Below are 12,287 nucleotides of genomic sequence, written 5' to 3'. Positions count from 1 at the left end.
TGGACTCCTGAAAAATAGATGCAATAGATGAAAAAGAGGGGAGTGATTCAGGCATTGCCTGCTCACTCTGGTTCTTTGTTATAGAAATTGAAACTCTGCTTAGATTTTCTGCTGCATAAAAAAAGCCAGAAATAGGGGTTTTTTGACCTTTCCATAGCGTCATACATCGTACTTTTCATGGAGATATTTTGAAATTAGAGTTTCAATTTTAAATACACTTAACTGATGGTGTGTGAAACTGTGCAGTTTAATTTATGTAAGCAATATTCTGCCTTTTTTAATAGATTTGCACTTTTTTTTTTCCAAAATGCCTGTCACTTTATTCCCATTACAATGACCTTTATTCTCAAAATTGTCATTTGTGGTTAGGCAAAAAAGCTGAATCTGCATCCCTTCTGCTGAGAAATGTACCATTTCCTTATGCTTCACTTCAACTTCTCGCTCTTTCATTGTCTTTTTACATAGACCAGGACAGTTTGAAAAAAACCATCTACATCAGACTGGGAGAGTAGTCTTAAAGAAAACAAAAAGAAAGTTTCCTTCATCTTTCCCAGTGCTGGAAGGCTCGTCGTGCCCCCTGGTATGAGAGCTGGGAATTGAGTTGTTCTTGCTTTCTCTGATCTCTGCAACACGTGTCATCTCTTTGTGTTGCGTCCCAGCTTGAGCAGGAGGGATGGAGAACAGCGGTGACCTGCTCAAGTTCAGGCTTGTGATAAGCTTTGGCAGTTGCCCATCATGCTGGACAGTCATGGATTCTGGTTTTTTGCTATTCCTTATTGTACCTTCTCACAGCCTTTGGTCTTACACTGTGATCTGTGATGGACCATCCAGGTTTTTCTGTGTGTATGCAGTGACTACCATGCTACTAGTAAGGAATGAGTTGGCTTCGTTTGGGAACGAGTCACTCGGTGACCTTAAAGTATCTGAAAGGAGTGTGGAGGAGACAGTTCCAAGAATAGTTTTAAGGAAAGAAAAAACCAACCAAACAGCTGTTTTAAAATAGCAGGCTTGAACTATTTGGGGCTTATATCTCCTTAAGGAATAGAGTTTTAATTCATGAGCTTTGCAATCAAGGTAACCTTATTTTTCTGCCTCCTGCCAAGAAACTAAGCACCACCCAGGCCAAACTTTTTAGTTAAATTAATATTTTATTACTATCCATACATGTGAAAAAAGACACAAGAATGAAAATATTCTCAGCCTTCAAGTAGTTAACTGTGTTGTACCAAAATTTAACTTTGTATGATGTGTGAAAGCAGAAGACAACTTCCAAAAAAACTGTAGCTTTCTGGATGGAAACTGCTAAACCTGTCTTTGGTGAGTGATGCAGCTTTATTTAACGTGCCTAGCACCCAGTTCTAAATGTCTGCTTTTCTTTTCTGTCCTACAGGGAACACAGTGAGTAACCTGATTTTCATTCTACCTCCCATCTATGGTGCGATTCAGACCTATAAAGATGGCCTTGAAAAACGGTATTTAGCTGCATATTTATGTCTTACAGGTATGTGTAAAACTTAATTTGCTCTTTCATTACAAAGAGAGCTCAGATGTGCAATGAACAATATCCAAATATTAATAAACCAAGTAGTAAAATCCAAATACTGTATGTGTGAAACGTAAACCTCCAATTTATTGTACTTGGTCATGTTGACCGAAAATTGGGATTCGTTGGAAGGGCATGAAATTAGAATTCGCTAAATAACTTCATGAGGTTTTGAAGTGATCCTTCTCTGACTTTAAGTCCTGCTCAGTGCATCTCAGCTCACTGTGTCTTTTTATGATGATTTCAGAAGATGTCTTGTGTATCCTACTTCCAAACAGTTTCACACTATATTAGTATTTTTATGACACTTGTACAGAGAAGTAATACAAGAAATGGCCAAGATCCTGGAGGAACTGGAAAAGCATTCTTTCATGAGGTTTGAATTTGTTTTCAGTTCCTCTTTGGTATATATAACCTAACTGCCAATCGTATTTGGGAAATTTCGCAAGGATGGAAAAACTAAGGTGAACTTGAGGGCAGTCTTTTCTAGATTTTGCTATTTTAGAAAAGAAACAGAACCACCTTCCATTAAAATGTTCATTATGCAACTAGAAGTCACCTTCCTTTTGAGAAAAGAAGGTGTTTGAAGGTGGTTCAGATTTGGCAGTTGGATCTCTAGAAGTAGGTTTCACAGGATTTTTGTGTTTGGTAGAGCTCCTGCCTCTATGGAGCCTGTCTTTCCCCATCTTCTCAGTGGTAAAAGATTGAATTATTTTAAATGTTACTTTTAAGATTGGCATACTTATGTATTTAGATAAAAGTTGTCAAAAACCACATATCCATATGCTAAATGTGTTCTTGATGCCAGTTAGTATCACATACTAGGTACAACTTAATGGTTTTTCAGTTGCCTCAGATTGCTGATATGTGTGAGAGATAAGCAGCAACAATGTCCAGTTTTGGAGGTTTTCTGAACACTTTCCAACTAGCCATTTGTAGGCTTTTTATGGTTTCAAGTAATTATTCATTTTTGTCTCAATATAAAAGAGTTTGGCAGAAGGAATTCTTGAAGGGCAGAATTTCCTTTTAAAAAGACAGGGAAAGAAACAGCATGTAAGTTTTTGCTGAAGCTGACTCTTTGCATGTTCTTGAATCAAAGTATCCTACACTGCCATTCTTACTAAACTGAAGAAAAAAAAAAAGTAGTAAAACTGTGTGTTTGAGAGTCAGTCTTCACCGTAACTGGTGGCTACCTCTGTTGCTGACACTTCATGATGGACAAGCTGTGCCACTATCTGACCAGAATGTCAGGCTGTCACACCAAGACTGCTCTGAGTGGGCTTTTCTCCTAGGCTGTTTAATGTTTACATTGCTTTTATTTAAAAAAAAGAAAAGAAAAAAAAAGTCTGTCTTTGGTCACAATAAATACCATGGACTTCAGTTTCGTGTTGTTCCTGGTGTTCATGAAGAGCAGCTCAGCCTGCATGTTTGACAGCAGGGCTGGAGGGCAGTCCTGAGCTCCAGCTGGGCTCTGCTCATCTGTGACTGGGATGCCTTTCACTCCTGTCTGAAGAGATAAATGTTCACAGGGCTTGATTTTAATCTCATATGTTGGAACCTACCACTAAAGGTCCCTCCCAAAAACCGTTTCTCTTCTGTTTTGGCTCTGCCTCAGTATTCGTAACACTGGACTGTTTTACAGCAGTTGAAAGATGTGAAGGAATATAGAAGGGTTTATAGTTGCTCAGTGAAAAACAGGAACAGGATGGTTTGGAATCACAAACCTCTTAACATTTGTTCTATGACAGAATAAAAGGAGCAAATGAGAAGATAAACAGAATTTTAAATATAGTTGAAGCGTGCCAGGAACATTGGCATTCTTTCTGTTCGTGTGACTGAATGAGAAGCATGCTCAAGTGGAGATAGCATAAGCGTACAGAAACTTATTTTTGTAAGGAAGTACCAGAGAGAATTCTTTCCCTTACAGTAATTTTATGTATTAACAGATTTCACTCTGCTTCCTTGATTTGTAACAAACAAGTATAGATGTAATCGATAAAGGGATAGTGAATTGAACACAAACTGCTGGTTTCACTTCAGGCATCATGCTTCATTAAAGACCACATAGCAGAGCTTCTGCCTAGCTGGTGATGTCTAAGGGTTGTCTTGTTAAAGTAGAAATTCTTCAACGATTCTGCTGTGAAGATGAGGGTGGAGGAAGGGCACTTTAGTTAGGTTTTAACAACTTGGAATCATTGCTGAGATTTTACAAGCTGTTAAAAGACAGCTGTCAAAGCGGGCAGTAAAATTAAATCTGTTGGCATTTGAGAACATAACAAGTGTTGTTTCTAGACATTATTTTGATCCAAATCAGCTGTTTCTTTTGGATGCTTCCAGACTTTTAGCTGATTGTCAGCTCCTTTGTGTTTTACCCTGCCATGTTCAGTGCTTCACTTTATATAGCACAATTTCTGTGGTTGACATTTATTTCCTCTTTGAACCAAATGCATTTTGAATTAGGGAAGCAGTGTTCATTTCACATACGTGCTAAGATCCGAAGTTGGCAGGACAAGAAGGAGGATTTCTAAATAAGTGTTTAAATAAATTCCCTGTTCATACTGGTGCCGAGACTGAGTTTCACTTTTCAGCAAGTTCTTTGAGATACAGCACACTGTTCCCAGCTCCTTTCAGCTCAAAGAGCATGTTGTCAATGAACTCAATAGGAACTGGATACGATTTTTAAGCTTTAGAGAACTATTTAATCAGCCTGTAAACTATGAAGAATAATCTTAAGCAATTACTTTAGCATGTTGCGTGTCATGGAGTAAGTGTAACAAATCATCAGACTGTCACTGCCTCGAAGCATAAGGAGTTGGCTTTGGATGGTTCCTTATGATGCTGTAGTATTGTATCAGGTTCTACCATACGTCATTTCATCATGTGTCCTGGGAAGCTATGGTGCCCAAATGGTTCATATTCTAGAAGGATCTCAATTTAAAAAAAAAAAAAAAAAATAGAATGTAACTCTTTTGGACCTAAGAATCACAATGTTAGGGATGGGAAGGGACCTCAAAGGATCATCTAGTCCAATCTCCCTGCTGGAGCAGGACCACCTAGATCAGATCACACAAGAACGCGTCCAGGTGGATTTTGAACATCTCCAGAGAAGGAGACTCCACAACCTCTCTGGGCAGCCTGTTCCAGTGTTCTGTTCCCCTTACTGGGAAGAAGTTCTTCCTCATGTTTAAGCAGAACCTCCTATGTTCCAGCTTATACCCATTTCCCCTTGTCCTATCATTGGATGCCACTGAGGAGAGCCTGGCTCCATCCTCATGACAGTCACCCTTTCCATATTTATAAATATTAATGAGGTCCCCCCTCAGTCTCCTCTTCCCCAAGCCAAAGAGACCCAGCTCCCTCAGACTTTCCTCGTAAGGGAGATGCTCCACTCCCTTCATCATCTTTGTGGCCCTGCGCTGGACTCTCTCCAGCAGTTCCTTGTCCTTCTTGAACTGAGGGGCCCAGAACTGGACACAATATTCCAGATGTGGCCTCACCAGGGCAGAATAGAGGGGGAGGAGAACCTCTCTGACCTACTAACCACACCCCTTCTAATACACCCCAGGATGCCATTGGCCTTCTTGGCCACAAGGGCACATTGCTGAAGAGAAAGCAAAGTCAATGGAGTTATGTACTTTAGTAGATGTTTTGCTTGAAATTTGGAAGGATTGTTCTGTTTTGTATTTCTTTGGCCCGTTTAACAGGGCTCAGTCATTCATGTTGTGCCAAAGTGGAGGAAAAAAAGGATGGAAAAAGGTTTTTTTTTTTTCTTAACTTACTAAACTTCATTTCCAGCGAAACTCTGTATCTGTAAAAATAGTTGTTAGAAGCCCTTCAGTCAAAGTTTGTTCTTACCTAACAGCCATAGAGAAGGTGCTCAGGCCACGTCAACGTTAGTAAATCAAACGTGCTGGGGGACATTCTTCAGTGCTGAAGCCAAGTTGCGTGGAACAGCCCATGTCTGCTCATCTTAACCTCCAACACAAGGTGACCGCGTACAAATTCCCTGCTGGGCACAGGCCTGGGACTCTTCTGGCTGCTGGGCTGTGCCAGGGAGCTGCTCGGGGAACAGGCTAGGGGCTAGTTGGAACAGGCCAGGTTCACACCACAGGCTGTTCGAACAACTTGGTAGCGTAGACAGTTGTGTTACAGTGTGTGGGAACGGTCTCAGCCATGCCCGAGTTTGCTTGTGGAGCTGTACCCTTGGAGTAACCAAGATCTCTCCTGTCTCCCTGTGGAGGGAAACCGTTACAAAGCAAAATAATTCAATAAAAATCATTCATTTAATTCTACTTTTTCACCTTCTTTCAATCTTTGGCTGTTTCTGGTGCAGTATGATGTTGTTTATCTTTAGTTCAGTTCCACGATTGTAGGAAACCATAGGTGGAATTCGGCTCCAGATTCAAACACCTAAATGGGTGTTTCTACCTGTGCAGAGGGGTCTGTCTCCCACTGCAGTCAGTAAAGCCTAGAGAATCATTTGGCTCATCCTAAAATATCTCCTTATATTTGGCCAGCTGAAATACTCTTTATAATGTCATTCTCTTTAGTGGGAGCTTTGAACCCCTGGTTCACGTGTAGGTACCTAAATAAAGGTGTTTGCAGCTGAAGCATCCTTCCTTCAGAATGTTTTCATGCAGTCCCTGTAGAGATTAAATTCAAACTACATCCATGAAATTCTAATAAACTGCTTTTTCTATAAAGGCTTTAGGTTTATGTTAAGAATTTTGAATGCTGATAGGTAGTCTTGAAATGATTTATCTCTGATTATGTGATATTTCTGATTCTTCCTAAAACTATTGAAAAAATCTTAGGGGATATTTGTGTCCCTCTAGGGTTAAAATCCTGAGAGTTTGTGGTTCGTATACGAAGCTGGATCTCATGTATGATGTTAGATTATTTCTAGCATGGATATTGCCTTGAAGTCTTTGACGGTGTTGAAGCACAGTGAAATAAATGAGTAAAAAGTCAAGTCTGCAGATACTTTGCTTTTACATCATCAGTAACACAACTAGTTTTTCAGCTGGCAGTAACCACACGTCGTATTTGCTGCAGGACAAAAAAGACCATGTTAGTCTGCACATAGCAGCTCACCTGGCTTTGCATTGCCAGTCTTGAAGTGCTGTTCTGATCTCAGAATAGTGTGACTTCATGTATATTCTGTGCTTAATACATAATTTATGTATCTACTCTGTAACTTGAGAGGCTTGTTGATTTAAAAGTGCTGAGTGACTTGTATCTATGAACAGAGAGTTGCAGGAGTTAGATGGGAAATTGTATTGCTTCTAGTGATGTTAAAACTTCCCAACCGATACGCAGCTTTTAGTGAGTTAAGCTCCTGTGCAAAAGGAGACACCTGAAATGAAAACTGTAACCCCTGCTTACAAGATACGGAGCAAACTTATTGCTTGGTTTGTCAGTGGCTGTATGGGAAAGTTGCTTCTGTTGAAAATTGCTGTAATTGCAGTGATGATGTTCATTCATGTTTTGAAAAGTACAAAGCTGGTAGAACTTTGCATCTCATTGCAGTGACGGTTTTTGCAAAGTAAATAGTAGTAGTTGGTTAGTAAATCAAAGCTGGTAGAACTTTGCATCTCATTGCAGTGATGGTTTTTGCAAAGTAAATATTCCTTAGCAATGTCTTGATGCTGAAGTTATGTGATGAGAAGCGTATCTAAAGATAGCTGCGCTCCTGTCGAACTCCAAATAGAAGCTACACGTGAAGACATTTGAGTTTGAGTGTTAAACCGCTGTTTACTGGAGACAAATACACGTCAAGCCCTTGTATGTTTACAAGTTATGCTTTAAATGTGACAGAAAGGTAGTGTGCTCTGGGCACAGCAGAGGAAATAAACCAACCATCTCTTCAAAAAGATGCTGTTGTGCATAGTCACCACAATAGTGTTTGAGGAAATGCTGTCGGTGCAGTCTTGAGAGCGAGAGTATCATCTGATGAGTAATCTACTCATATAGTTTCTATAGTCATGTAATATCCTGAGTTTCTTACGGAATGCACTTAAATATCAAACAGGCTTGACCATGCTCATGAGCTCTGTCAAGACTGCAGCAAGCAACATTACTGCTATTTCCAGTAGAGATTTTTATTTTAGGAAGGACCATATGATGATTCCCCTTAAACTTTTCTTGTTTCAGACAACTATTTTATTGCTAAATGGCTAAAGCAATATGGCTAAAGCATCGTTCTCCCATGCATAGTAAAATTTCATAATCAAAGAAACTCAGTGTGATCATTACACAGAAGCAACAGGGGTTTTTATTATTTTTAGAAATCAAATGTAGTCGTGGGATTACTGACCTCTGAAACACTAATATCTCCAGGATTCTTGATTTTTGTAAAGACTGGAAGGGAAAAATAATCTAGAAATAACTCCTAATCTTATAGGAGGAAGGGGGAGGAGTTCAGTAGCTGATTGTTGAGATTTATTAACCCCAGTAACTAACAATAAGAAAAAAAAAACAAACCCAAACAGCAAAAATACTGTTAATTTAAAATCCAGTTGAAATTTCTTATGCAATGATTTTGCCCATATTTGAAAATTATGTCTCTTACAAATTGTTAAGAGTTTGTGTCATGAAGATACTGAGATCACTGTGACAGCCAGATAATGGATGATACTGTTTTAATGATGATCTTAATTTTTTTTTTCTTCAGATTGAACAGCAGTTGTAATATATCCTGTATACATAGAAAGATGGCTATGAGAATTTCTTATTAAAATCTCAGTGAAGGTGAAAACCAGTCGTTGCTTATTGTTTGGAAAGATTTTTCAGAAGCAAAACGATTTAATCAGAACTTACAGAAATGCATATGGTTGTTTATATTCTGGTAGGCAGCCATGCTTTATTTTCCCAGAGAATTAATGACACTGAACTATTTGGCAATACATTTTTTTAAATGTAGCTGCATTACAGTTTTATGTTTCGGTAAAGTTACATGCTTAGGTATTTCGTTTCATTGAGTACGTGTATTAATCACAATTCTAGTCTAATAGCTTCTAAAGAAATATCTCCAGACGTGTCTATCCTCTGGCTTGGGAATCCTTTATAAAATGCACGGTTTGATAGATGAAGGTCTGTTTATGCATGAGTGAAATCTCGCTGCTGTCTGTGGAAAACGTTATGGTCTTGCAGCAGAGCACAGCAGCACTACCCAGTGATCAAGGCTTGAGTGCAAATTATTTGGCTTTCTCCGAAACTAGAGGCTGAGGGAAAACATAATTTCTTGAAGGAAGACAAGACATCGCATTAATGTACTTGTTCTTGCAAAATAAAAATGAACTGGTGCTTAATGAGAGCGTGTAACTGATAATATTTCAAAGTAATGAATGATACATTAAGTGCTCTACCAACTTGACTGTAACTGGGAAATCTAACTTCCAAAAAACATTGTCCTTGTCTGAAAAACTGTAAAAGCTGTGTGTTAGCAAAGTATATACCTCACAAATGAATTTCAGAAGTAAATTCAGAGTTTAAAAATAAAATATTTCTAATAAATAAAAATCATTACATAGAAGGATGAGTTTCCAAGAAGGCAGCTCAGAAATGGTGATCTCGTTTGACAAAACCAATCCGTACTGCATGGGTTTGCTTTGTTTTCCCTGAATTTCTACTTCTGGGTTCTAGCAGGAATTCTTTTCTGTTTCTAGAGCTGACAAAAAGCTCCTTGTAAAATTTACCTCTTAAAACTGGACAATAAGTAGAAATATCACAGACTTGCAGCAGTAGTAGCAGTTGAATGATGTTTTGTGTTATAGAAGAGTTGAGACAGACAAATCTTAATGTACTTAAAATAAAAAAGAGGAGGAGGGAAAAAAGAAATAGAATGATAATGTTCCATTCATTCTGGATTCCCTCTACCTTTATCTTAATTGAGATTAAAATGATTCATCGGAGACAGTATTGAGAGGAGGGAAAGATGACACCCACTCCCCAAAAAACGTGAATTCAAGAATGTCACTGGTGACTAAAGCTATGGAAAATTGGGGTTTGTCCCTGAAATGGGATGTTGATGTTCTGGGTCTTTTTTCCCCAGTAAAGTTCGTGCATTTAAGCTAATGTACCTGAAAGTTTTACCTGTGGATTCTATGCTAACTGTAATTTTGGTTTGTTTTCAGCTGTGGGATTGGGATCTTGGTGCTTCCACATGACCTTGAAGTATGAAATGCAGGTGAGTATTGATAAGTAGCTGTGAAGCATTTTAGGTGTGTATCTCGCTGTACAGTCACATTGCCATTTCTTAGATGAAACTCGTGTAATGTGAGTTAATCTGCTTTGAGTATCATTGTACATGACTCCTGCTCTCAACAGGAGAGTGGTGCAGGTCTTGTTTTATTAGATATTTTTCACTGATGGGTATCCAGGAATATATACTTGCATCTAAGATAAGAGCTATAATCAAACACTTACATTGGTAGAAGACACTTTATCCTTTGGGAAATTATACTGTCTTTTTACTCGAGTTGTTATTTCAAAATCCCCGCAGGTTTGACTTAATAGCAAGCAGTATAGACTAGAGTTAGTTATTTATTATATCCTTTTTTAAATCAATGTTTTCTGTCATGTTTTCTATTTATCTAGATGGACCTATAGCATTAATACTGAAGTCAGAATCTTCTGAGTAACAATAGTTGAATCTTCCTCTCTCTTATTCTCAAGAAGGCGCCGTTCTGTAATAAATCACTGGGCATAAGGATTTGGTCCTGGTATTTCCCGTTTTCTAAAGGGACACAAGGAGTCTTGTCCTGTTCTCCTGTTTTAGGTCTGAGAGGATTAAAGAAATTAATCTTTTAATCAAAGTCATGGTGAAGTGGGATTCAGTTCAGAATTAAGAAACCTACATTTAAAAACGTGTGCTGGAAGTCTGTGCGCCCACCACAGTCAATGGAAATACAGTTAGGTGAGTGGAGTTCAGAGTTCAGCAGGGCTGAGTCATTCTCCAGACTCCACTGTCGGTCCTAACTTGAATAATATCCATTTGGCCAAATATAGGTATTTAGTGACCTTTTGGACCCTGTGAGTGTTAGTCTGGCCTCCAGCTGCCATCCCACAGTGCTGCAGGTCTCTTAGATGCCCCTGTCCCACCTGCCACATCTCAGATGGCATTAGGCAGCTATGCCGCGGCAACTGAGTTGAGTCCTGGGTTTCTCCTGATCGTAATGGGACCTGAGACACTGCCTATGTGGACACCGAAAGTTAGGGGTCTTAAATTTGTACTGAATTAAAATCTGTAGTGAAGTTTGCCTCCATAATGCTCTGTTTTATATCTCTGGCGTGTGCTGGAGGCTGTCAGCCTCCATGGAGCATACTGCTGCCATCACATGAGAATATTTGGTGCTTTTCTTAGCATGAAAAAAGTGGTTTCTAGATCCATTTCACCACTCCCTCTCAAATTGAGGCGTGATTTACGTATACTCCCTTCGGTGGTAAAACTGCCTTGAATTTCCACCTTTTCATCTCTCTTCCCTCAGCTGCTTGTTCCTAACCCCATGTTTCAAGTCCATTCTTACACTGATGCAGAGGTGAGTTAAGGCCACTCTGAAGCTCAAATGGTTAAAATGATCCAGGCTTAAAACATTCTTGTGTGGTTTTTTGTGTGTAAAGGCTGTTTTAATGCAAGTCACTTTGCTTCTTACCATGTAGTTGAGGTGTTGCATCAGAACAACTAAGGGGCTTATGAACTGTAGTAAGTAAAGGGTGGGCAGAAGCAGATGAGAGGGGAGCAGGAATGTCTTGCACCATCTTTCCAACTGATGTAAAAGGCTTTGTGTGTGGCAGAGAAAGTACACTCATTATTTTGGCAGCCAAGTGAAATCCACAAGTGGCCCGTAATTACTTTGATTGCTAGCTCATGAATCACCATAGAGGAAACATTTCCACCAGTAAATAATCTTTTCTCGTTCACTTTATCTCGTTATGATTAAAAGTCATCGTTGACAGCTGTTGGACGAGATTTTTTTTACATTGGTTTTGCAGTCTTAATGCTGTAAATGATAATTCAAATTGCTTAATCAAGAGAAATGTGAAAGCTTCTGTTCTTGAAAGCAATTATTTAGAATACTTTTGAAGAGATCACCTCTTTTTTTTTTTCCTCTTATTTTTGTGGGAATCTGCTTGATTGTACTTTCCTCAAGAATCCATAATACTTTTTTAACCAGTGAAATCAGCTCACCCAGTTTCCTTCTCTCTGTGCTTCTTCATTGTTCAGGCATGTTCAGACATGTTGTTGACAGGATTTCTGGAAGCATTAATTCCTTTTGTTACAGAAGCCATTGTCTTCCACAAGCAAATTATAACTAGGATCTTTTGGGAGGCTCTTTGATGGTACCATTATGTCCCTGAGAAGCTGGCAGCATATAAACTTAATCAGCTGTCCAAATTTTTTTAAAAATTACTATATTGTATTTCTTATTCCTTTTTCTCCCCTTTTTCTTTTATGAGGCCTTAAGTGACTCACTCTCTTAAAGAGGTGCATGAATTAATCCTGCAGCTAATTCCTGTCACACTTGGTAAAGCATATCACTGAACTTATAAATAATAAATATTACTATAAAGCTGAATTCAGCTATTGCTTCCATTTTTTCCTCTCTAAGGCATCACAGGAAAAATAAACTACTGTGATGGCGAGATGCCACCTAACACACCTGTTACCTTCAGCTGCCATCTGTAGTCCCAATACTTTCTTTGTGCTACCTGTTGCAGTTCCCGGCCCTGCAACGCACAGATC

The 12,287-nt window shown here is 39.0% G+C and overlaps 1 protein-coding gene across 1 annotated transcript in view; it reads left to right on the top strand.

The window, feature by feature from the left end:
• The window catches only part of ACER3 (alkaline ceramidase 3), a 59,917-nt gene that overhangs the window by 20,776 nt on the left and 26,854 nt on the right, over positions 1-12,287 (top strand). Inside the window, exons 2-3 of the mRNA XM_086622242.1 lie at positions 1,391-1,501; positions 9,679-9,731. Coding sequence (XP_086478368.1) covers positions 1,391-1,501; positions 9,679-9,731 — 164 coding nt within the window. The remainder of the gene's footprint in view (positions 1-1,390; positions 1,502-9,678; positions 9,732-12,287) is intronic.

The sequence above is a fragment of the Tauraco erythrolophus genome, chromosome 1, assembly GCF_009769465.1.
Source record: "Tauraco erythrolophus isolate bTauEry1 chromosome 1, bTauEry1.pri, whole genome shotgun sequence".
Taxonomy (NCBI): domain Eukaryota; kingdom Metazoa; phylum Chordata; class Aves; order Musophagiformes; family Musophagidae; genus Tauraco; species Tauraco erythrolophus.
The sequence above is the reverse complement of the archived record's forward strand: the minus strand, read 5'-3'. Positions and strand labels throughout refer to the sequence as shown.